The sequence below is a fragment of the Macaca mulatta genome, chromosome 10 (assembly GCF_049350105.2).
Source record: "Macaca mulatta isolate MMU2019108-1 chromosome 10, T2T-MMU8v2.0, whole genome shotgun sequence".
NCBI classification, from domain to species: domain Eukaryota; kingdom Metazoa; phylum Chordata; class Mammalia; order Primates; family Cercopithecidae; genus Macaca; species Macaca mulatta.
In genome coordinates this window covers 8,288,475-8,312,563 of record NC_133415.1, presented here as the reverse complement: position 1 = coordinate 8,312,563, position 24,089 = coordinate 8,288,475, and the positions used below count along the sequence as shown (strand labels likewise).

Below are 24,089 nucleotides of genomic sequence, written 5' to 3'. Positions count from 1 at the left end.
TAGCCCCACAAACACCCAGTTGGCTCAAGAGGGTGTCCGAGGCAGGAAAAGTTAGGTCCCGACTCCAGCAGACAGGGCCTCCTTGCTGGCCCAGAGCGGCCAGGATTGGAGGCGTCACAGCCACTCACTCCCTCACCCCGGCTTCCAACTGGGCGACCCATGACCTCTCCAGGCAGCTGTTTGGAGTAATCGAGCCAAGAACCACACGCAGCGCTCCTCCATCCTGCTATTGGTCACCACACCCACGCAGCACTCAGCAACACAGCCTGCGGCTCCCTCCCCACGGCCAGGCCTGACCTGCTGGGCGTTTTGTTTTTGGCGGCTAAGTTCATTCAAATTGGCAAAATGTTCATAGAGAGCTTGCCATCACTCAGCAGCCCGTGGCTGCTGCCTCCTCTCCTTTCTCCCCCGACTCCTGTGTCCTCTCCTGACCCGAACCTCAAACGAAACCTGACGTTCACAAAAGCTTGGACACAGTGGCTCACACCGGTAATCCCAGCACTTTGGGAGGCTGAGGAGGGAGGATTGCTTGAGGCCAGGTGTTTGAGACCAGCCTGGGCAACATAGGGAGACTGTCTATACCATTCACTCTGGCGCACGCACACCACACCCACACCCACACCCACATCCACACACACACGAAAGAATGAACAGCTCAGGGAAAAGAGGAGCAAAGACAGTCGACTGCATTCTTCTGACAGAAGGGATGGCTTCCGCCCAGAGGCTGAGCCGCTCCATCCTGACCCTCAGCCTCCCGCTCCCTCGACTCTGGCACAGTTTGATGCCCAACAGATCACACTCTGCAGGACCCAACAGCTTCGTGGCCACAGGCACTCAGCTGAGCTCTCAGCCCACATGGCTTTCCTGACGCTCTCCGGTGCAGAGGAGCCAGCTGGGGAGCCTCTGTGTATCCTTTTTATTATTTCTGAAGTTCTCCAAGACGCTCAGAGTTGAATTCCTCCAGAACTCTGTGCAGACATTAGTCCAAGCAGCGGATGGCAGAGAGGTCCTTGCTAGCAAGAAACTTATTTTTTTTTATTTTTATTTTTTTTGAGACGGAGTCTCGCTCTGTCGCCCAGGCTGGAGTGCAGTGGCGTGATCTCGGCTCACTGCAAGCTCCGCCTCCCGGGTTCACGCCATTCTCCTGCCTCAGCCTCCCGAGTAGCTGGGACTACAGGCGCCCACAACCGCGCCCGGCTAATTTTTTGTATTTTTAGTAGAGACGGGGTTTCACCGTGGTCTCGATCTCCTGACCTTGTGATCCGCCCGCCTCGGCCTCCCAAAGTGCTGGGATTACAGGCGTGAGCCACCGCGCCCGGCACTAGCAAGAAACTTATAGGCCAGGCTGTCTCCCGCTCCAGCATGCCAGTGAGCAGGCACCATCCCCGCAGGGCACAGGGGTATCCTTTGAAGTGTCAAGGGACACCTGAGTGCATACCAGACACTTAGGGATTGGAGAAAGTGCAACCCAGACTTCTGCCATCTCCGCCCAACTCGTGGGGTTGTTCATCTGTAGCAAATATCCCACATGGCTCCTGCTGGCCACAAAACACGCATTGCCATAAAAACGCCCTGGAAAAACGGGCGAGAGAATACATTTAGCATTTCATCTGCCAGTTTCTTTTTAACAGCCTGGCGACGTTTCCCCTGCTCGTAACAGACAACATTACCCCCTTTTCTAAGCTGCTGTCATCCACTAGGGACTTAAGGCTTTGATGCTGAGTGGGTTTATTATTTTTTGAGACAGAGTCATGCTGTCGCCCAGGCTGGAGTGCAGTGGCGCGATCTTGGCTCATTGCAACCTCTGCCTCCCAGGTTCAAGCGATTCTCCTGCCTCAGCTTCCAGAGTAGCCGGGATTACAGGTGCGTACCACCATGCCTGGCTAATTTTTGTATTTTTAGTAGGATGGGATTTCAATATATTGGGCAGCCTGGTCTCAAACTCCTGACCTCAAGTGATCCGCTCACCTCAGCCTCCCACAGTGCTGGGATTACAGGCATGAACCACTGTGCCTGGTCAATTCTGGCTTTGGATGGCTTCTTAACACAGATTGACGAGGCTGCAAATGAGTACCAGGAAGAAGTATTTAGTGGGATAAACATCTCCTGGCAACTGCCTTAGCACCTGGAGCCAGCTGGTCTTCCAGCTCATGGAGTCCCTGGGTCTCTATGTCCACCCTTCCTTGGGGGTGTCCATTTGCAGTGAGCAGAGGTGCAAGGACATGTGGGGACAGAGAACAGCTATCTACAAGCACGGAAAGCCTGGACCATGTGGTCTTGATTCTGGGGGCTGTCCCAGCTGCTCCCTGGGCACCAGGTTTTAAGTGAGCTGGGAACCAGTGAGAGCACTGGCTGCTGAGCATCTGGACAGAGTCCATGTGGGCATCAGTCCTGAGGCCTCCCCTCAAAGAGAGGCTCAGGAGAGAAGCAGCACAGTCCAGGCAGCCTGCCTCGGGGCCGCTCTGTGTCTTTTTTTTTTTTTTTTGAGACGGAGTCTCACTCTGTTGTCAGGCTGGAGTGCAGTGGCTCACTGTAACCTCCACCTCCCGGGTTCAAGCGTTTCTCTGCCTCAGCCTCCCGAGTAGCTGGGACTACAGGCATGCACCACCATGCCCGGCAATTTTTTTTTTTTTTTGTACTTTTAGTAGAGAAGGGGTTTTACCATGTTGTCCAGGATGGTCTCCATCTCTTGACTTTGTGATCCGCTTGCCTCAGCCTCCCGAAGTGCTGGGATTACAGGCATGAGCCACCATGCCTGGCCTGCCTTCTGAATCTTAACCTCCTTGGTCACCATGTGGCGCTGCTGCCACCCACTGACGGTGTCCATGCACCTGCCCAGCAGTGGCCTGAGGGGCTCTGCAGATGCCCCAGTGGGCAGGGTTTCTCACTGTCCCCACCCCAGGACAAGGAGGCAAGTGTGGGGAGGCCGCTATCTCTAGGGCCACTAGGACTGAGGCTCCTGGCCAACTTGGAAACAGATCCAGCAGAGAAATCAGACTTTGGGGTGGAGGCCTGCGATCTAAAGGCCATCTTATTTCTTCTCCCACTTTTTCTGGGTGACTTCTTGGTATTTGGGGTTTTTCAGTGACAGCCGGGGTGATAGGCCAGGCTGAGCCTGTGGCTCCGGGGTCCAAAGAGAAAAGAGGGCAGAAGTAAGAGAAGATGGCCTTTATTGCAGCACAAACCAATAAAGGGGGACTGCATGTCAACAGCTCTCCAGGAGCTGCCAAAGGCGATGGGCCTGCCCTGCCCCTGCAACAGGTTCTCCAGGGGCTAGAGCATGGCTCCCCTCAGAAAGGGCAAGGTGTGCTTGTAAACAGGGGCCCAGACAACACGGAGAGAGGAGGCAGCATCACCGGGTGCAACTTTGCTACAAGAAAGATAGTTCTTAATTTCAAAGAGGAGACACAGCCACACCTAGCCCTGCCCTCCCACGCACTGGAAGGCTCTGGAAGTAGCTCCCGCCTGTCTGGGAAGTTAGGCCACCCACTGCCCGTGAGCTGCGCCCAGGCATACTGCAGCCACACAATAACGCTGGCAGCTGACTCCTAATTTCAGAAACACAATTAGAAAAGAACTGGAATTTTACATTTTTCTCCCATACATTAAAAAATAAGAAAAAGTCAACATTTTGACTGTAGACCCTGGTAGGTGGCATCTGACTTTAACCTGAAGTTCTCCTTGGAATCCTTTTCTGTCGGTGCTCCGCCGTCCACAATCAGTCCCAGCCCCAGGCGCCCCTTGCTGAAGGATCCTGGCCCATTTCAGAGGAGGGCGGGACTCCGTGGAGTGCCCAGCGAGCAGGGCAACCACTGGGAAGACAGGTATCGACTTCCCTGTCGGGGTCTGTGACCCTCAGCAAACGGAAAAGTTAACAGTGGCCTCCTGCCAGGACCTCAGCAGGAGGTTTGCTGGTGAAGGTCCTGGGTGAGCTGGAATGGGTGATAAGGCAGGCTTGCCTGGTGGTAGCCTCAGGCTGCTCCTGGGCCCCCGTCGCAAAGAGCCCTGTGGGTGCAGTGTGGGGCCCCACACCCATTCCGAGGTCATTCTGATGCATAAGAGCAGAGACCCCGGAAGAGAAACCGGCCTGCACTGTGTGACACAGGGCTCCCAGACGCTTCCCAGTGGAACCCTGCTCCCGAGGACACCTTGTCTCACTCCACGGAACCCTTCCCCCAGCACCTCCTGGAAACACAGCAGCCAGGAACAAATTCTCCATGCCAGGAACGAAGCCCTTGGCTGAACTGGAGACTCATCAGTGCATGGATGGTGGTGAGGGGTGAGGGCAGGGCCTGGGGCAGTGCTCAGCCCGGGGGACACCATCACTGTCCTGCTCTGACCCACAGGTGGGAGGAGGACGCTGTGCTCCCGGAGTGTGAGGCCGGGAGGATGGCTCGGGAGGACAGAGGCCTGGGGCTGAGGCTATGCCCAGAGCTGGTGTGGGGAGGGGCATGGGGGCCTTTGCAGAAGCAGCTCAGAGAACTGAGGTTGGAATCCTGCCCCAAGCACAGGTTTTGGGGACAGCGAGTGCCTAGACAAGGCAGGTAACATGGCAGCCGCCGGGCTGGTCCAGAAACAAGGTGCTGAAGACGTCGTTGAAGAAGGTGGGGTGGTACCTGCAGGCTCGCTCACAGTCGGGGTTGAAGTTCACCTCCAGGATCTGCGGCTGCATCACCCGCTTTCCTGACGGCAAAGAGCGCAGCAGAGTGTGAAGGCTCGGTGGCTTCACTCTGCAGGGCCAATGGCCTGGGGACCCAGCAAAGGCTGGGGAGGCTGTGAACCTGGGCCCTGATTCCCAGGGGATGAGCAGGGCAAGCCCGGACCTAGAACTTGGGTCTCTTGACTTTGTTGGGGAGGCCTGGCCTGACATCTGCTTCTCCAGGAGAGGCCAGGGCTGCCTCTAGCCCTAGGGATGACAGCCTGGCCCTTTAGGCTTGAATGTTCAGTTTAGTCAAAAAAAAGCAGACATGCAGCAGCAGTGGAGAGTGTGTGGGGAGTGTGTGGGTCTGGCACAGGGGAGGCCGGCCAGGGTGGTGTGGGTTGGGGTCAGGGTGCCTTTCACACGGGTCTCCTGTCCTGTGAGCTCTTCCCCGACACAGAGGCCCAACCCGCAGCTCGTCCCCTACAGTCTCTGCACCGCAGGCACTTCCCCCAACCCAGATTCCTGGCTGATTCAAGCCAGAGGACAGCCTGGCGCAGCCCCCTGCCTTCTCCAGGCATGTGGCTGGCTGGCAGAGGGGGCGCCTGCTGGTTTGGATCAGGAGATGGGGCGCCCCTCTTACCATCTGGGCCGTTGTCCCACTTCAGCATGAGGTCGACAGCATACATGGCCCGGGATGAGGGGTAGTCGCAGAGGCCCAGGGGCGGCGGCTTGGCACAGGCCACCTGGAACAGCTCTGTGAAGGCCCGGAAGATCTCAGCCTGGGGACCGAGGAGGCTGAGTCATGAGACCTGCTCAGACAGCCTCTCAATGGGGGTCTGCTGCCCCTGTTGAAGCCCTGGGCCCCACATGGTCCAAGTCACCCCTTCCCACATCTTCATGTCTCTAGACCTCACCATGGCCGCCTCCACCCAGCATCTGCCCTCTTACTCCTGGCGCCCACCTTCTGTAAATCTGCCCATCTCCTGCCTCAGACCCCCTGTGGCTCCCCACTGCCCCAAGGAGCTCAACACAGCACCCAGAATGCTGCTGCCGGACATGGGGGCCCAGCCTACGTCTCCAGATGACTGGGATTCCGGGCTCAGGCAGTGCTGCCGTCCTCTGGCTGTCCCAGGGGTGCCCCACCAGCCCCACCAGCCCCTCCAGCCCCCTCCCTCTCAGGAGCACCCACAAACACCCAGGGTGGAAAGGGAGGGGAGCCCACGCTGTCTCGCCAGCCTCTGGGGAGAAGGACCAACTGCAGAGGACAAAGGTCCCTCCCAGCCCACACCAGCCGAGAGGGAGGGGAGCAGCCCCTGCAGGCCCCCAGCCCGGGACCCACCCCACTGGCCTGCGATGGTGTACAGGACAGGACTTACCTGGACGTCCGTCCAGGGAAATTCTGGGTATTGCTTCTCAAACTCGGGGATGAACTCTTCACAGTGCACCTGCAACAGACACAGGGCCCATCACGCTCCGCACAGAGGCCACATCACGCTCCGCAGAGGCCACATCACATCACGCAGGGCCCATCACGCCGCGCACAGGGCCCATCATCGCGCCCCGCACAGGGCCCATCACGCTCCGCACAGGCCCTGCCGGGCCAGGGAGCAGGTAGCCTGCCACTGCCTGGACCAGAAGCTTCTGACATTGGGTGGGGGTTCCAGGAGCAGGCAGCCAGCCCCAGCCCCTCAGGGTCCAAACAGAAGGTAGGAGATGGAGTCTGGGCCCCGGGTCTCACTGCGTGACTCTGGACGAATGGATTAACTTCTCTGAGCCTGCTTCCCCCTCTGTGAAGTGGAAAAATGTGCCCTGCCCAGTAAACTGACTTTGCCAGGCGGCTGTGAGGCTCACACGACACACTGAACATCGAGAGCTCCAGAAACTGCAGGGCCTGAGCCAGCACCCAGCCTCACACTCAGCTCAGTACAGTGCGAAGGAGGCGGAGCTCAGAACCCCCCGCGGGGCCCGCCTGTGCCCCGGCTCGGCACCAGCTCGGAGTGCTTGAGGGACGCAAGATCTTTTTGGCCTCAAGACTTTACCCAAAACACACCCGATGAAGGTGGCAGTCGGCTCAGGTTTCTCCCAGTAAAGGACAAGCCAGGAAAGGTCCCTACGCAAGCCCGCCATCCACGCCATGCTGGACGCACGTCCCCAGGCACAGGGCTCCAGGAGAGGGCTTTTGGGATGATCCCCGAAGTACAGAAGGGAGGGGCTCGGAACCTGAGGGCGACTTCCAGCAACGTCCTGGGGCCCTGCTGGGGGCTCTGGGTCCTAGGGAGTAGGCTTCAACACAGGCAAGGATAAGAGGGACAGAAGCAACAGGACCGCTGGGCCCTGTGAGGAGTGTGTGCTGGTACAGTCACCAGGGCATGGCAGGGCCCTTTCTCCAAGTCCTCCTAGAGGACTCCTCAGACTTGGGCATGGACAGGTGCCTCCACGCGTGTGCACGTGCCATGGTTTATTGTTAGCGAAGACCTCGGATAACCACCTGCAGCCACACTTAGCAACAACCCTGAGCCTCAAAACACGCCGCTCAGCCAACAAAGCAAGCTGCAGAAGGATCTGTTCCATAAGATGATATTTACATAAAAACCTAAGGAGGAGGCCGGGCGTGGTGGCTCATGCCTGTAATCCCAGCACTTTGTGGGGCCGAGGCAGGTAGATCGCTTGAGTCCAGGAGTTTGAGACAAGCCTGGGCAACATGGTGAAACCCTGTCTCTACTAAAAAGACAAAAAAATTAGCCGGGCGTGGAGGCACGTGCCCGCAGTCCCAGCTACTTTAGGGGGCTGAGGCAGAAGGATGGCTTGAGCCCAGGAGACTTGGATTGCAGTGAGCCGAGATCACGCCTCTGCACTCCAGCCTGGGTGACAGAGTGAGACATTGTCTCTCAACAAAACAAAACAAAACAAAACAAAAAACTTGAGTAAGCAAAACAGCAGCTTGAATGGTCAGGGACATACTCATGCTGAAAAGAACAAGACACGCCTGGGAATGACAGCCACACAATTCAGGAGCCGGGGAGCGTTGGGGCTGGCTGCATGGGGAGTCCAGGGCGCCTGCAAGGCTGGTGATAGGCAGGGTGGGGTAGGCATTTTGTACATCTGAAACACTCATTAACCAGCCAGGTCACAGAGGCCTTCCAGGACTTCCTTTCTTCCTTCCTGTACCCAGAGCTGGCCTCTCGCCTCTGTGGAGGCTGTGCCTACCTGTCCCCGTGCACTGGCTGGCCACCTCTGTTTCTCGCCCCCATCTTGGAAGGGCCTTTGTCCAGATGTCCCTGAGCTCCAGGTGCTCAGATGGTGGAGCTGCCATTCACTGAGTGCCCACTGCCCAGGGCACTGCTCAGCACTGTGCACCAGGGAGGACAGGAGGTCCTAGACCCGGGCAGGGTCACGGGCCAGCAGGCAGCTGGACCAGGTGGGGCCTCTAAGCATATGCATCTCTGTGCCTCCCGGCCCTGCCTGCCCTGGCGCTCACAGGGTGGTGTGCTTTTCCGGTTGAAGTGGCGGTGAGGATTAAGCCCTGGCTGGGAACACACTGTCTCAACCTGCTGCTGGCCACATCCCCCTGTGTCCGCATCGTCTCAAACACAGCGAGTACCCGGAGGCCTACCTGAGACAACACAGAGCCCAGCCCGGCTCATCGTGGCAGGGCTAACAATCACCTTCCATAGCAGGAACTCAGGAGGCGGCTCCTGGGATCGGCCCGTGTGCCAGTCCTCCCAGAAGGCAGTGTGGGCGGGGTGGGGTCTGGGTGTGCCCTGGCCTCCGTGTGAACCTGCTCTGCACCTCCCTCAGGCCCTACCTGCTTCAGCACCACGTCCGGGTCGTAGTTCATGACTGTGAAGTGCTTCTCGTAGTCATCTAGGTCGTTGAGTGCGAAGGCCCTGGAAGACAAGCGCGTGTGGGTTCTTGAGCCAGCGTTGTCCCTGCGAGGGAGGTGCCACCCACTCAACCTTCCCAGCTAGGGGCTCAGGGCTTGGGGCAGGACCACCTGCTGCCCGGGCAGGAGCCTGTTCCCTTGTTTGTGTGGGTGGGGGAGCCCCATGGCCTCACTGAGCTGGGGTGGAGGTGAGTGAGATACTAGCTGTGAAGTCTCTGCAGGTCCATAAAAACGGCACCTGGTTCTTTTACAAAGAATGTTCACATCCATTACTGTGGGCAACGCCAGAACTCTGATGTGGGCAGGGCAAGTCACCGCCAACTACCACGAAGGGAGACAAGCTCCAAGGGCCGCTCGCGGGGTGAGTGATGGAGGGCACCTTCCAACTACACTTTCTGATTCCGAAAAGGGCCCATCGCCCACCCGCTACCTCCACCCGGTCCCCCAGCTCCCTGACCCTGGACCCAGCCGGCCCTCCACTTACCGGTTGGAGAACCGCAGCCAGAACACGTCATACACGAACAACCGCAGGGGCTTCACTGACCGCAGCAGCACGACGTAGCGGATGTCAAACTTCACCTTTCCCACGTCTTCTCGAAGGAACAATACAGGACTTTCAATGTACTTGGACACAACCTGGAGGACACAGGCGCAAGCTCACTGGTGGCCCTCGTCTCCCCTCTGCTGGGCCAGGACAGAGCACTCTGGGGCTCCTGAGCACACAAAACCACACGGGGGCAAAGACAGGGCTGCACTTTACTCCTCCTTCTGCCTTTTCAAACCTGCCGAGGTTGCTGCAAAGTCTTTTTTTATTTTGAGACAGTCTCGCTCTGTCGCCCAGGCTGGAGTGCAGTGGCATGATCTGGGCTCACTGCAAGCCCCGCCTCCCGGGTTCAGGCCATTCTCCCGCCTCAGCCTCCTGAGTAGCTGGGACTACAGGTGCCTGCCACCATGCCCAGTTAAGTTTTTGTATTTTTAGTAGAGACGGGGTTTCACCGTGTGGGCCAGGATGGTCTCGATCTCCTGACCTTGTGATCTGCCCGCCTCGGCCTCCCCAAGTGCTGGGATTACAGGTGTGAGCCACTGTGCCTGTGCCCGGTCCTTTTTTTTTTTTTTTGAGATGTAGTTTCATTCTGTCACCGAGGCTGGAGTGCAATGGCATAATCTCAGCTCACTGCAACCTCCGCCTCCCAGGTTCAAGTGATTCTCCTGCCTCAGCCTCCCAAGTAGCTGGGATTACAGGTGCCCGCCACCACCCCCAGCTAATTTCTGTATTTTTAGCAGAAAGGGGTTTCTCCATTTTGGCCTGGCTGGTTTCGAACTCCTGACCTCAGGTGATCTGCCCACCTTGGCCTCCCAAAGTGCTGGGATTATAGGCGTGAGCCACCACGCTCTGCAGCAAAGTCTTTATAACCATTTTTAATTGAAATGGAATATAAATTCTCACCCGTAATTCCATCCACCCCCACCCCACGGCCTGAAGTCTCCATTCCAATCCTCCTTGTGGTGCATTTCCTGCCAGCCTCTGACAAGGTATACAGCCCAGGCGGATTCTGTGCCCTGCAATCCTGATACTGCCTCTGGATGTCCCCTCACTACGAATCTTTACCACGGCTCTGAGAGGCTCCTTGTCCAGGCTCAGCCACCTCATCCTGCTGGGCAGCCATACCTGGCATGCCATGTGGTAGGGACTTGGAGGGTAGATGCACCCAGGACAGTTCTTTTTTTAAAGACAGGGTCTTGCTCTGTCACCCAGGGTGGAGTGCAGTGGCACGATCACAGCTCACTGCAGCCTCAATCCCCTGGGCTCAAGTGTTCCTCCTCCACTTCCCAGAGTGCTGAGATTATAGGTGTAAGCCACCTTGCCCAGCCTGGACCTGTCCATGAGGACCATGACACTTGGTCCCCTCTGCCCCACCTCTCACTGTCCAGCCAGGGCCCTGAGCCCCGGGGCTCCTGGGCTGCAGGGCCCACCTTTGGGGTGCTCTCTCGGTGCCGGATGATGCTGTGCAGGCTCTTGGTGACGTGGGTGTCCAGGCTGCGAGCCAGGTTCCAGGGCTTGCAGATCCAGTGGTTGTCCTCGCCCCTGGGGAGCAGAAGGGCTGTCTGGGTGGCACCTGGGGCCTGTGTTCCCAGATGGTGCCACCCCAGGACACAGCGGCAGAAGTGGGTGGCCCACTTCTCCTTGGGAGCTGAGTGGGCACCAGAGAGGAGCTGTCAGAGGCAGGGGCTTGGGGAACGAGGAGGGGTTGGCCAGAGCCCAGGGAGCTGCGCTGCGGTGGAGAGGACAGCCCCAGCAAAAGCCTGGAGAGGTCCTGCAGTCCATGAGGCCAGCCGTGACATTCGGGACCCAGAGCTCGGCTCCCGCACCATGGTTTCCACAGTGAGTGCTCACGGAGGAGCAGGTGGACACAGAGGCTGGGCTGGGGGAAAGGGCCACGGAGCGCGCCGATGCCGTGTCTGAGACTTACCACCTTTCCCGCTGCTGGAAGTAGCTGACAAACTGGGGCAGCTCGGTGCGCAGGTTAAAGGTTCGGGGCAGCCAGGGTGGGCCCTCGGGGCCGCCGGCCCGGCGCGCTATGGAGGCCAGGCAGTCCTTGACAGTCAGCAGGTTTTCGCAGGGGAACTGGTTCAGCAGCACGCCCGGCCTCTCCTGGCTGAGTTTCCTGCAGGGCGGAGGCAGGTGCGCCAGCTCAAGGGGAGGCCGGCGGTGCCTAGAGGCCCTGACTGGGAGGACTCCTGTGGCCAGAGGTGCCCTCACCTGTAGTCCTTGAAGTGTGAGAAGTTGAACAGGATGTCAGCGTCTGCCTCGCTCTGGGTGAGGGTGAAGCGCGGGTGGGTGAGGCTGCTGGCCACCTGCTGCACGTCCGTGTAGACCCTGTGGGGACAGCCCGAGCTGGGTGACCCCGGCTCCCGAGTGTCCAAGTAGGACTCCAGCACCAGCCCTAGCTCAGGGACTCCCCTCCCTGTTTTGAAGCTAATGAGGCAGAGGCGAGTTCTGGGTTTGAGTCACGATGTTGGACAGCCCAGGTTCAGAACCTGCTCCCTCCGATCTGCCGAGGGAGGGGGGCAACCCGTACCCTTGTGACTCCTGGTTCCCCATCTTCAGGACTGGACCACACCGTCCACCTCACATTTGTCGTTAAAATTAAATGGCATAATTTGGGTGTTTATTATGTGCTAGTTCTTTCCTCTCACATGGAAAAAGGATGAACTCAGGGCCTCCAATTTCACACGGGCACACCAAGGGCCTCCATGAGGCCTCTGCCCCAGAGGAGGTGGAGGGACCTTAGGCCCCGGCCAGGTCACCACCAGACTCATGTCTCAGCAAGAGCCCCTGGGCTGCCCAGCTGGGGCAGAGGCCAGCAGGAGGAAAGCCCTCAGGCCCGGTGGAGGGGACAGAGGGGAGCAGGCTGCCTGTTCCTGGCTGGAGCAAATTTAGGCAGCCAAGGGGAGTATCTGGGAGCCTCAGGGAGGGGCTCCTGTGAAGGCTAAGGCGGAACCTGCTCTGCATCTCTGGGTCCTCACCTGTGCCTGTTTCCACAAGGTGTCCAGCCTGGACCTGCCGGCCTGGCCTTCCTTAACTCACCAGCCACACCTGCAGCCTCTCGGGAGGGGCCCCTCCTGGCAGCCCGGGTGCCTGTTGTAGATGCCCAGCATGTTCCCAGCCAGCAAAGGCTCCCTGCTTTGGGGAGGGCCGGCACGCACAGGCCTGGCTGGTGTCGGGTTCCAGGACTGGATGAGCATGGCATCCGGGTAAGTGGAGCAGCCCCATGGCATGCAGGGTTGGTAAAGGGACCCCTTGGTGCCCAGAGGACGGGGTGGGATGGGGACTGGTGGTGGCCAATGCTTCTGCCCAGGGGACCCTTTACCCACTGCCAGCATTTCCATGGCCTATTCCTATTTTTAACTTTCTTTTTTTTTTTTTTTTTTTTTTTTTGAGACGGAGTCTCGCTGTGTCGCCCAGGCTGGAGTGCAGTGGCCAGATCTCCGCTCACTGCAAGCTTCGCCTCCCGGGTTCACACCATTCTCCTGCCTCAGCCTCCCGAGTAGCTGGGACTACAGGCGCCTGCCACCTCGCCCGGCTAGTTTTTTGTATTTTTTTAGTAGAGAGGGGGTTTCACCGTGTTAGCCAGGATGGTCTTGATCTCCTGACCTCGTGATCCGCCCGTCTCGGCCTCCCAAAGTGCTGGGATTACAGGCTTGAGCCACCGCGCCCGGCCTCCTATTTTTAACTTTCAAGGATATTTTTATTTTATTTTTTTTTAAGAAGGAGTCTTGCTCTGTAGCCCAGGCTGGAGTGCCATGGCCTGATCTCAGCTCACTGCAGGAAGAGTCTTCAAACGATTCTTCCTCCTTAGCCTCCCGAGTAGCTGTGATTACAGGCGCCCGCCACCGTGCCATACTTTTTTTTTTTTGTATTTTTAGTAGAGACGGGGTTTCATCATGCTGGCCAGGCTGGTGTTGAACTCCCGACCTCAGGTGACCCGCCTGGCTCGGCCTCCCAAACTGCTGGGATCACAGGCGTGAGCCACCACACCTGGCCTCACGGGTGAGGTGTGAAACCTGGGAGGTGGAGGTTGCAGTGAGCTGAGATCGTGCCACTGCACTCCAGCCTTGGTGACAGAGGGAGACTCCGTCTCAAAAAAAAAAAAAAAAATCTCCAGAAAGCCCTGCTCACTCTTGCACTTTCCGTGGCATTTTCTCTGGGATCCCAAGAACTACTCCCTGCACTTGTCACTGCAGCGCCCAGACAGGACACAGCTGACTTGCTGTGCGCCATGTGCCAAGCACTGTTCTGGGGCTGTGGGAACCACGAAGAGTGGGAGGCGGCGACTGGGGACAAGTCTCAGGCTAAGGAGTGGGGGCTACGCACTTGAAGATGTGGTTGTGGGGGTGCACTACGGGGTTGATGTCAAGTGGCAGCTTCTCCTTGTTTTCCTCCAGAATGGCCTAGAAGGAAACACATCGGAGGTAGAGATGAGGTCAAGGAAGGGAGGGAAAGGCCGGGCGTGGTGGCTTATTCCCATAATCCCAGCACTTTGAGAGGCCAAGGCAGGTGGATCACATGATGTCAAGAGTTCAAGACCAGCCTGGCCAACATGGCAAAACCCTGACTCTACTAAGAATATAAAAATTAGCTGGGTGTGGTGGCGTGTGCCTGTAATCCCAACTACTCAGGAGGCTGAGGCAGGAGAATCGCTTGAACCCAGGAGGTGGAGGTTGCAGTGAGCCGAGATCGCACCACTACACTCCAGCCTGGGAAAGAGTGTGAGACTCCATCTCAAAAAAAAAAAAAAAAAAAAGTAAAGGAAGAGAGGGAGGGGACACAAGGCTCCCTGCCTGGCGTCAGGTACTATGGCCTCACGGGGCATATGGCTGCTCCTCCCTCCCAATACCCCAAAGCCTCTAACCACCCCCTCACCCCAGGATTCTGGGGGTCCAGGCCCCTCAGGTCTTAGTTTGGTGTCAAAAGAACAAGGTAAACATTGTTGCACATCTTCTCAATGCTACCTCGAAATCACACGGGAAAGAAGGTGCTAAACTGCTCCTGGGAGGAGCCCCGAGGGCTGTCCGGAGCTTCAGCAGTGTGATGATTTAAAACATGGCCATGTGGCTGCACATGGTGGCTCAAGCCAGTAATGCCTGCACTTTGGGAAGCTGAGAGGGAGGACTGCCTGAGCCCAGGCGTGTAAGACCAGCCTGGACAACATACTGAGACCCGTCTCTACAGAAAAATTAAATAATTAGTGGGGCTTGGTGGCCGTTGCCTGGAATTCCAGCTACTTGGGAGGCTGAGGCAGGAGGATTGCCTGAACCCAGGAATTAGAGGTGGCAGTTAGCTAGGATGATGCCACTGTACTCTAGCCTGGACAAAAGCAAGACCTCATCTTTAAAAAAAAAAAAAAAGATTAAAACATGCCTACAAACTCTTTGACACTCTCTTCCAAAGGCAGAGCCGCATCCATCTCTGAGTTGCTTCTAATAAGCAGGAAAAGGGTGGGAGGGACAGGGTTGCTTCTGTGACAAGGCCATGAAGCCCAAGGCTTCCTCTTCGCTCTCTCCCTCGGATCGCCTGCGCTGGGAGAAACCAGGTGCCACATCCTGGGGACACCTGAGCACTCCTACAGAGAGGCCCACAAGGCAGGGAGCGCAGGCCTTCTGCCAACAGCCAGCACCAACACAGCAGGCATGCACATATGCTGTACAGAAGCGGGTCCGCAGCCCGATGGGCAGCCTGTGTACCTCGAGGGAGACCTGAGGCCAGAGGCACCCCGCTGAGCCACTCCTGAACTCCTGGCCCACAGAAATCGTGTGAGAGAATAAATGTTTGCTGTTTTAAGGTGCTACGTTTTGGAGTTACTTGTTACCCAGCCATAGCTAATCGATACAGGCAATCCTGGGCCCAGAGCACAGACCTGATTGTGAAGGGTCAAATGGGAAAAAAACAAGGACACCTGGCCTTGTATCTTCTCCTTTTCCTGGTCAGCACAGAGCTTCCCAAGGAAAAACATGAACTTTTAGTTCATGTTCCATTAACAAACAACCCCAAGACCAGGAAGCGTTTGTCCCTCCAGTTGCATCCACAAACGCATTCACTTTTTCAGGCAAACGTGTACTAAGCACCTTCCTGGTGCAGGGGCTCCAGGAGGCTTGTAAGCACCCTTTGAACCAATAAGACTGACCCCCTTGTTTTTGGCATGGTTGGTTCAATCATCAATGACTTAGACCGAAAGTGAAAGGAGGCCCCCCTACAGCCCACCCCTGCAGTGAGGAGTGCCCTCACAAGCACACCACCACTCCACGCGCCCATTCATCTAACCCTTCCTGCAACACTCCGAGGCACTTAGTGAGCGCCTGGTGTGCAAAAAGGACGACTTCGGTCACCGTGGGGCAAGCCTGCAGCCTCAGCCCACAAGCCGCCAGGTTCCCTTGGTTCTGGACTCCGGCTCTTCCACCTGCTGTGTGACCCTTGGCAAGTGACTTAACCTCTCTGTGTCTCAATGTCCTCATCCTCAGTAAAATGAAGATAAAAACAGAACTGTAAAATTGTAAGGAACTGAGTGGCACATGGCCACAAAGTACTAAGCACAGGCTCCCCTGTAGGCTGGTTCCAGCCTGCGGAAGCAGCAACAGATGAGAGGGGAAGGGAAGGAGGAGAGACAGGTCAGGGTAGGAGCCCCCTACCCAGCCCTGACTGGTCCTGGAGGTGGCTACGTTCCCATAGGCTCCTCTTCCTCCCTTGGCACTGGAGCCTCATCAACTCTGGCTCCCTAACCCGCCAGCCTCCTTGTATGGGGCCTGGATGAGCTCTTACCTCCAGCCAGGCACTTCCGAGTGGCCCAGCTGGGTCCCTCGGGGCCCTGACCGAGACTGAAAGCACTTTTGTTATCAATAACAGTGACCATGATGGTAACTTGCAGGCCTGCTGAGTGAGGGAGGCACGCGATATGTGAACACAGGGTGTTTCTGTGCCTCGGTGAGATGAGGACGGGGCTGAGTGGGGTTCACGGCCAAGACCAACTGCACAGCCCCCTCCTTCCTGAGGGAGCAGCATGGACCCCCTGAGGACGGACACCAGCACCAGGCACCCTGGGATCTGGAGCCCCAGTCGCACATCCGCAGGCAGCTTGTGTTCACTCTCTGAGCCCCTCGTCTCTCAGAGGCTCCCAGAACTCTCTCTGCCTCCCATGGTAACTGGCTCAGGGCCTGGCACCCGGCTGGGGTTAAATAATATTTGGTGTCTGCACAGAGAACATTCTGGAAGCTACCAGACAGGCCCGGGGGTCGGGGAGGGCCGCACCTGGTAGTGCTCGGCGGGTGGCTCAGGCGTGCAGGAGCTGAGGTCCAGCATGTCGGTGGGGGCCCAGGGCAGCAGCATGCACTTCCGGATCAGGGGGTCTGTCTCTCCGTGGGCAAAGTCTCGGGTCACCTCCTCTGTGCCAAGACACGCGTGCCCATCAGAGAGGGTGACAGGACACTGGGCTGAGGCCCCTCTTCCAGGGTGGGCAGGTGCTGGACTTACCGCCAGTGTCCAGGTCCCTCAGGGGCCACAGCAGCGTGTAGGCCAGCTGCTGGGGCATGTAGAAGAAGGGTGCCGTGGAGAAACTGGGCACGTCTGCGTGCTGGATCCGCGAACCGAACTCGTCCATGATATACCACACCGGCATCTTCTCCTCGGCTGTCTGCAGACAGCACACATGGCACTGCTCGCTCACCCGTCCACCTACTGGAACTCCCTTCCGGAACCCAGACATCGAGCACCCATCAGCCCACAGCCACCTCTCTGATCTTGGAGGCCCTCTCACATATACCCCAGGCCCTTTAGCTAAGCTAGGGGCTCCGGGACAGCAGCCCTGCCTTTGCAGACCAGGACCCAGGCCTGGGTAACGCAGTGTGACAACTCGTGGTAAAAGGGCGTTTGGTAACAAGGCACACAGCCCAGCACCCGTAGGGTTGTATCTGGGTTCGTGGGTAACTGGGGGGTGGGGGGAGTAGTCTTTGAGCTCAAGGAAGGCTCCCTGGAGGAGGTGACATCTAAGCTAAAATCATGAGAAACAAGCAGGAGTCTTTTCCTGAACTAAGAGTGGTCAGGGGCTGGAGCACGGGGTGAGTCCGCGGAGAGGCCAACGGGGGTGGGTGAGGGACGGTTGAGGGCTTTTAAGAGAGTGACAGAATCAGAGGCGCCAGGAAAGCGGCAGCTGAGTCATCTGGGCACTCTGAGTTTAGGAGTCTGAGAGGGCTGCGTCCTGTGAGCTCAGAGGTGCCCAGGATAGCATGCTCCTTAGGAAGTCACAGCAGAAAGTGAGCTATTTGCTCTGGACAGCCCCTCACCCGGCCTGATGGCACAGGGCAGCAGAGGTCTGTGCCCATGCCTGTCCTCCCCGTCCCCGGGGCCCAGCTACCCACTCACCCCATGGGCCAGCTGGTAGGTCTGGTTGAACTTCCACATCTCCTCCAGTACCAGGGCCACAGCCTCCGCACTGGGCAGCTCACCGTGGAACTCAATGCCCATCAGGTTGGCCATGCGGTGCAGCAGCCCAGGCACCTGCTGCAGCTGCTGGCGTGCATGCTCCACACGGCACGTCCAGGCATGGTCGATGAGGAAGATGCTGCAGGCAGAGGCCACAATGTGAGGCTGCCGGGCAGGCACAGGGCAAAGGGAAGTCGGGGGAGGAAGAGGCCCAGGGCTGTGTTGGGACCAGGACTCAAGCTTCCTGAGATCTGGTCTACCGGGTGCCATAGTTATGCCCAGTTTGGACTCCAGTGAGCCTGGGTCAGGTGCTGGCGCTGCTGTTCACTGCCTGTGTGATCCTGAGCAAGTGCCTCCTCCTCTTCAAGCTTCTCAAACAGCGTAGCAGGGGTCTCTACCGCCTGTCACTAGGCTGTCACAAGCAGCAGATGAGACCAGATATGTGGTATACCTACTGTCCACCAAGCACTTGCAATAAACACACCAGCAGTCACCAGCATGAACCTGGACCTCGGACCACTGCAGGGCTGGCCCATGCTTCCTATCTTGCTGCCTGCAGGCCGGGCACACCACAGCTGCTCAACAAAAGCGAAGGCTTGGCCGGGCGCGGTGGCTCAAGCCTGTAATCCCAGCACTTTGGGAAGCCAAGACGGGCGGATCACAAGGTCAGGAGATTGAGACCAGCCTGGCTAATACGGTGAAACCCCGTCTCTACTAAAAAATACAAAAAACTAGCCGGGTGAGGTGGCGGGCGCCTGTAGTCCCAGCTACTCGGGAGGCTGAGGCAGGAGAATGGCGTAGACCCGGGAGGTGGAGCTTGCAGTGAGCTGAGATGCGGCCACTGCACTCCAGCCTGGGGACAGAGCGAGACTCCGTCTCAAAAAAAAAACAAAAAAAAAAAACAACAAAAGCGAAGGCTCTACACGCTGGAGGCCAGCGCAGGCAGACAGCACGGGGGCTACCACACGCCTCACCCACGCAGCCAGGTCTTCTGGAAGCACCAAGGCTTTTCTGTGGGAGAGGCGTCCAGTCCCCGCACACAGGATCCCTGCAGCTGAGCTCCTACAGAAGCATGTTGGGGCTGTGGCACAGGACGAGCCGTCCCTACCCCGTAGGACACAGGGCTGACCATAATCCTCCCAGAGTCCTGCCGGATTAGGAGGCACCAAACAGGTGTCTAATGGGCAAAGCAGCCCCCAGCTTGCCTCCGTCTCTGTCCCCTTTTTAAAATGAAAGGGACAGCCAATGTTCCAGTTCTTAGGCTGGGGGGCAAGTTCAGGAGTATTTATCTTCTTGTGCTTACATGAGTTTTGTTGGCCCGTCCTAAAATAAGTGGGTTTACTCTTGCGCTTGTGCTACCGTGGGTGACCACAGGATGCAGGGCAGAGCCAGGCCTTAGGGGTGACCCTTGGCACGTGCAACAAGGGGTGCTGTACAAAGAGAGGCATGGGGATGAGGATGGAGAGCTTGTTGGGGCCTGGAAATCAGGGGAGACTTTGGGGGATGAAGGCCTGGAAGCAGAAAGGCCCAGAAGCAGGTAGGGCTGAAATGAACGCTCAGCCTCCAAATCCAAGACTCTGGATTCCCAGCCTCCCACCACCCACAACACGGCTAGCAGCGGGTTCTGTGGTTGTAGGCCCGAGAGAGAACGTGAGCTGGGAGCTCCAAGGGCAGCCACTGCATTGAATTCACCTGTTCCTGGGCCTGAGCGGCACAGAACTTACTTCACTGAACCTGAAGGGGAGGGTGAGCCCGAGCACGCATGGGCGGGGGTGCTGGGCTCTCCGTATTTCTGGGGTGACTTGCTACTGCCCACTCACAGCTGGAGGAGGAGGCGGGAGAAGCTCTGCAGAAGAGACCAGACCCCTGCCCAAAGAGCTGTGCATGGACACAGGCGCCCAGCAAGTTTCTCCGAGGGTCCACAAAACCTTTGGCAGAGGGGCCTGCAGGCCTGTCCTAGGGATAGCCACTCTTGGTCCCTAGGGGCAGGAAGCCTGAGGTACAGTCTCAGCTCTGCCCTAACTACTCCATGGCCCTTGGCAAGGCCAGGCCTGCTCTGGGTCTCAGGTCCTCAGGTGTTCCAGGGCCCAGCCCAGATTCCAATTCAGCAGGACCAGAAAGGGGCTGTGACTGGGGAGGAGTAAGGCTGACCTGCACCCTTAACCTGGAGGGTGACCTCGGGCAAAACGAACTCCTAATGCCCTGTAGCAGGACCACTGTGACAATGAGACTGCTGGGAGAGGCTGTCAGGCCACAGTCCATCCGGTCACCATAGGAATGCTCTGTGTTGCCATGGACACTACTCTGAAGCCCGGATGGACACACCGCTGGCCACATGTGCTTGCCACAAAGCCGTCCTGAGGAAGGTGTCCAGCAGAGGTGCAGGGCCCAGGAGAATCTGCATTACCGCATCTCCCACCTTTCACCAGGTGAAGGTCGTGGTGGTGTCTCTGGCCAGGCTCCTACCTGTTGGGGTTGGCTGCCTGGAGCCCGCTCTCCCTGGTCACGATGACCTTGTAGCACAGCTCGCTCCCCGGGTTGGGCTGCTTCTTCCGCACCTCCCGGGCGGCCTCGTCCTCTTCCTCTTCCACTTCCTCCACTTGCATGATCCCAAACACTTCCCCAGCGTCGAAAACCTGGGGGCCAGAGCTCAGGTCAGCAGGGGCATGGGCAGGAGACCCTACCCCTAATGCCTTCACCACCAGCTCCAGAAAGCCACCCAAGGTGCCATACCCAGGCCTCAAGGACAAACTTGTCTCCTTCAGAGGAGTGGGACCCGTTTAATGCAACTACACACAGTCTTATGGGCGGGCAGATTGAAGCTTCTGGAGATTTCAGGGTCAGAATGGGGACCTAACATAACCCACCATCGCCTGAGCTGTCATCCAGAGCCCCTTGTCCCACGGGATGCTGTGCATGGAGATGGGACCTCGAGGACAGGCTGGAGGTATCTGTAGTCCACCCTCTTCACATTACCGGGAAAGAGAGGCCCCAAAGGCAGAGAAGTCAATGCAAGAGTCAGGATCTTGGTGGCTGGGGGCACACCCCAATGTGCCCCTCACAGAAGAACCCTTCAACACTAGGACAGCTGAGTCAACTCACAGAGAAGCCTCCTCCAGCCCAGCCCCACCCACTCCAGGCCAATAGGAAGTGAGGCCCCAGGTCAAGGTGGGACGGGAAGATAAGGGCCTTGGTCCTGCCTCACATGGCTAGTCAAGCAGGCAAGTGACCTCTTTCGGTGTGCGTGGAGCAGAGGGGTCCCTGGCCCAGCCACACTCACGCACTGTCTGCCACAAGCCGGCAAGGAGGGCTTCCGGGCAGATTCTGGAGTCAGGCTGTGTGGGTTCAAATCTTGGTTTCACCACTTCCTAGACAAGTGACCTTGAACAAGTTACTTAACTATCCCGTGGGTGTTTCCTCATCCACACAATGGGAATAACAGAACCTCCCTCTGAGGACTACTGGGAGGATCAGATGATTCATACCCAGAGCTCAGAGTGGGGCCCGGCCACAGCAAATGCTCTATAAGCACGGGGTGCCATTGTTCTGAGACTGTTTCTTCACCTGTGAGAGTGGGTGTCATCCACCTTTCAGGACACTGACGGAATGAAATCAAACAGCGTGCATAAAAGTCCTGGCACACAGTGGAGGCTCAACAAAGGCCAGTTCCTCCTGATCACCTATTTCCCACGACTCGATTAAAAACGGCAGTTGGAAACTAGTTAACTACTCAGGTGCAGGCAGCTTTTGTGCACCGGGCAGGACTTGCCCTTTGGTGGCATGAGGATGAATCACTCATGGTCTCGCTCAGGGAGCTCATGGCTGAGTAAGTTCTAGGTCACCTGAGAGTATCAGGTAAATTTGCTCTGGGGCCTGGAGGGCCTGGGAAGACTTTATGGATGAGGAACCATAACCAGAGGGAAGATTTAAACATGAGGCTACAGGGTGAGGATGGAAAGGAACTCCAGGCAGAGGGAAGAGTAAGAGCGAAGGCCTGGAGGCAGATAGTCCAGGGTGGAGCAAACCAGGGGTCACGTGAGAGACAAGGCACCTGAGACAAGGGGCGTCCAGTTCTCCTTGAGTCCTCAAGGTGGGTCCGGGGAGGCTACTGCCTTCTCCAGTTTAGGACTGGGGGGAAGCTCAGAGGGCTGGAATCCAGACCTCAGGCTTCCGCCCCAGTAGCCCAAATCCCCAGGGGACAGTCTGAGGCTGAGGGAGAGAGCCTGCCTCAAGCCTGCCTTGGCTTCAACCCAGCTGTGAAATGGGGGTAACCACAACCCCTTCGTGGCAGGACTGGAAGAGCTCCCCAGGAGATAAGGGGGGTGGTTTCTTGTGCAGACAGAAGAGTAGACATTTTAAAAATATCTCTTCGGCCGGGCGCAGTGCCTCACACCTGTAATCCCAACACTTTGGGAGGCCGAGGAGGGCAGATCATGAGGTCAGGAGTTCGAGACCAGCCTGACCAACATGGTGAAACCCCATCTCTATTAAAAATACAAAAACTAGCTAGGTGTGGTGGTGCACGCCTGTAATCCCAGCTACTTAGGTAAGGTTGAGGCAGGACAATCGTTTGAACCTGGGAGGCGGAGCTTGCAGTGAGCCGAGACCACTCCACTGCACTCCAGCCTGGGTGGCAGAGCAGACTCCGTCTCAAAAAAAAAAAAAAAATCTTCCCCATCCTTTCCAGGGCAGCCAGCCTAAGGTGAGGCAGGAGGGCTGATGGCCAGGGCTGGAAGGGCCCACGGCACTGGCAGGTGGTGCTGCTGCTTCTGGCGGCCTCCCCCACACCTGGGCCAGCAGCAGCGGGAGGCTTCCCTCGGAAGAGCTGCAAGTTTGTGTCTGGTAAAGCAGTGACTCAGCTCTGCCCTTAATGGCTGGGGAGGGTCACGTAAAAACACTTGCTGCCCCTTAGTAGGGCAACAGCAGGCAGGGCAGCCTGGGCAGGGGACGCGATGCGGTGGCGACCATCCTGTGTGCCGGGCATATTTCTCATGCCACCTCCCATCCCTCCAATACTGTGGGAGCCAGCTGGAGTCTCACCATCCCCTTCCCGGATGGAGAACAGGACTCAGATGGGCGAGTGACTGCCCGAGGGAGGGCGTGCTGCCGTGGAAGCTGGCTGGGCAGGAGCTGGTCATTCCCACCGTGCTCCTTTCACACAGCACATGGGAAATCTTTTGTCCTCACGAACAAACCAGGGTCCCTTCCACCCAGCACAGGCCTGGGACCAGAGTGGGCCTCGGAAAGCATATGGCAGAAGTGAGGGGCAGAGGAAACTCTCTGTGACACTGTAGCATAAGGAGGTGCCACTCGCTGTACGTTTCCCGCAGGAAGGTTCCTAGTCCAACCAGGATTACACAGAGAAAAACTGGCTCAGAGACCGTAGGGTCTGGCCAGCAGCCAGGCTCAGGGACTCCTAGCTCCCGGCCCGGGTCCCTGTTCTTGGCTCTGGGGTTCCACTTCATCACTTGCGCCACTTGGCTCATCTCAGTCGGGGAGGCGGCACCTGGAGGAGATGCCGGGTCCCAGCTAAAGAAAAGACCCCCCAGCCAGCCCGGGAAGGCGCTGTGGCTTCAGCCCCTGGGTACGCAATCAAAATCCAGGGCTCATCCCCAGCCAGGACACTGGGAAACGCTTTGGAGTGGAGGAGGCAGGTGAGCAGGATGGGCCGTCCTCACAAAAAGGGAGAGAACCTAGAGGCTTCTCGACCTTTTCCATTTTTCTTTAGATTTCTCCTCCACCTCTCACAGCCTGTTTTCTTTAACCTGCAAGATGAGGGGAACCCGAGGCTCAAATAAAATGAAAAAACACTGAATTCGGTGAACCCAACACTTACAGTCACACAAATTCACGGGGTTCCCGTTGTCCCTGTGAGGCAGCGGCTGAAAGAATCCCTCTGAAGGGACCCTCGGAGCCGCAGTGTTCTCATCTGTGAAGTGGGAGAGATGAGTTTCACTCCTCAAAGGGGTTTGTGAGGCTCGCGTGTGTGGAGGACCTAAAGTTTCCACCGCAGCCCTCGGCCGGCCTCGGGCCCAGGCAGATCAGGGCCGCAGGTACCCTGGTCTCCTGCTGTCACTCCTCGGCCCCCAACTCCACGCCGCTCCAGAACTGCCCAGAACGCGGTCGGGGTGGCTCAGCGCGGCTCCCGCCGCCCAAGAGCGCCCTTTCCTGCCCCGCGCCGCGGGCTCCCGCCGCGCTCCCACCCCGGCAGCCGCACGTGCCCGCCGCCCTTCCCCGCACCTCGTGCTCCAGCTTGTGCAGGAGGCGGCCCCAGTAACGTTCGGGGACTCCCGAAGCGCGCAGCGCCGGGCCGTGCAGCGCCGCGAACTCCGCCAAGGCCTCCGCGCCCTCCTCCGGCGTCTGGCCCGGGCTGCTACGCTCCGCAGGCGGGCGCTCCGGACGCCGCTCGGCCTCCATGGCGCCTACACCCGCGCCGACTCCAGCGCCGCCCGCCGGCCCTGCCCTCCCGCTTCTGCGCCCCCGGCCGCCAGCACCGCCCCCCCAGGCCCCGCCCTCCTCCCCACCGCCCCCTACCCCGCCCTGCCCTGCCCTGCCCTGCCCTCCTCCCGGCCACCCTCGGCCCCGCCCTC

The 24,089-nt window shown here is 58.1% G+C and overlaps 1 protein-coding gene and 1 long non-coding RNA gene across 8 annotated transcripts in view; one reads left to right on the top strand and one right to left on the bottom strand.

The window, feature by feature from the left end:
- The window catches only part of TTLL12 (tubulin tyrosine ligase like 12), an 86,896-nt gene that overhangs the window by 10,525 nt on the left and 52,282 nt on the right, over positions 1-24,089 (bottom strand). For 5 of the 7 annotated variants that reach the window (XM_077949396.1, XM_077949400.1, XM_077949399.1 and 2 more), the window contains exons 1-14: positions 23,740-24,034; positions 19,966-20,135; positions 17,440-17,638; positions 16,552-16,711; positions 16,330-16,463; positions 13,402-13,478; positions 11,287-11,403; positions 10,997-11,191; positions 10,500-10,611; positions 9,010-9,161; positions 8,448-8,529; positions 6,019-6,087; positions 5,283-5,421; positions 4,617-4,683 (exon numbers count right to left, since the gene is read on the bottom strand). In XM_077949396.1, the coding sequence (XP_077805522.1) occupies positions 4,617-4,683; positions 5,283-5,421; positions 6,019-6,087; positions 8,448-8,529; positions 9,010-9,161; positions 10,500-10,611; positions 10,997-11,191; positions 11,287-11,403; positions 13,402-13,478; positions 16,330-16,463; positions 16,552-16,711; positions 17,440-17,638; positions 19,966-20,135; positions 23,740-23,916 (1,850 nt within the window). In that variant the 5' untranslated portion in view covers positions 23,917-24,034. Of the gene's footprint in view, positions 1-3,153; positions 4,684-5,282; positions 5,422-6,018; positions 6,088-8,447; positions 8,530-9,009; positions 9,162-10,499; positions 10,612-10,996; positions 11,192-11,286; positions 11,404-13,401; positions 13,479-16,329; positions 16,464-16,551; positions 16,712-17,439; positions 17,639-19,965; positions 20,136-23,739; positions 24,043-24,089 lie in introns of those variants that run through there. The other 2 variants (XM_077949398.1, XM_015150517.3) reach the window with 2 other exon arrangements.
- Positions 511-23,950, top strand: LOC144331630 (uncharacterized). Its single transcript, XR_013398940.1, has 2 exons — positions 511-1,090; positions 22,351-23,950. It is a non-coding gene; the product is annotated as an uncharacterized LOC144331630 (long non-coding RNA).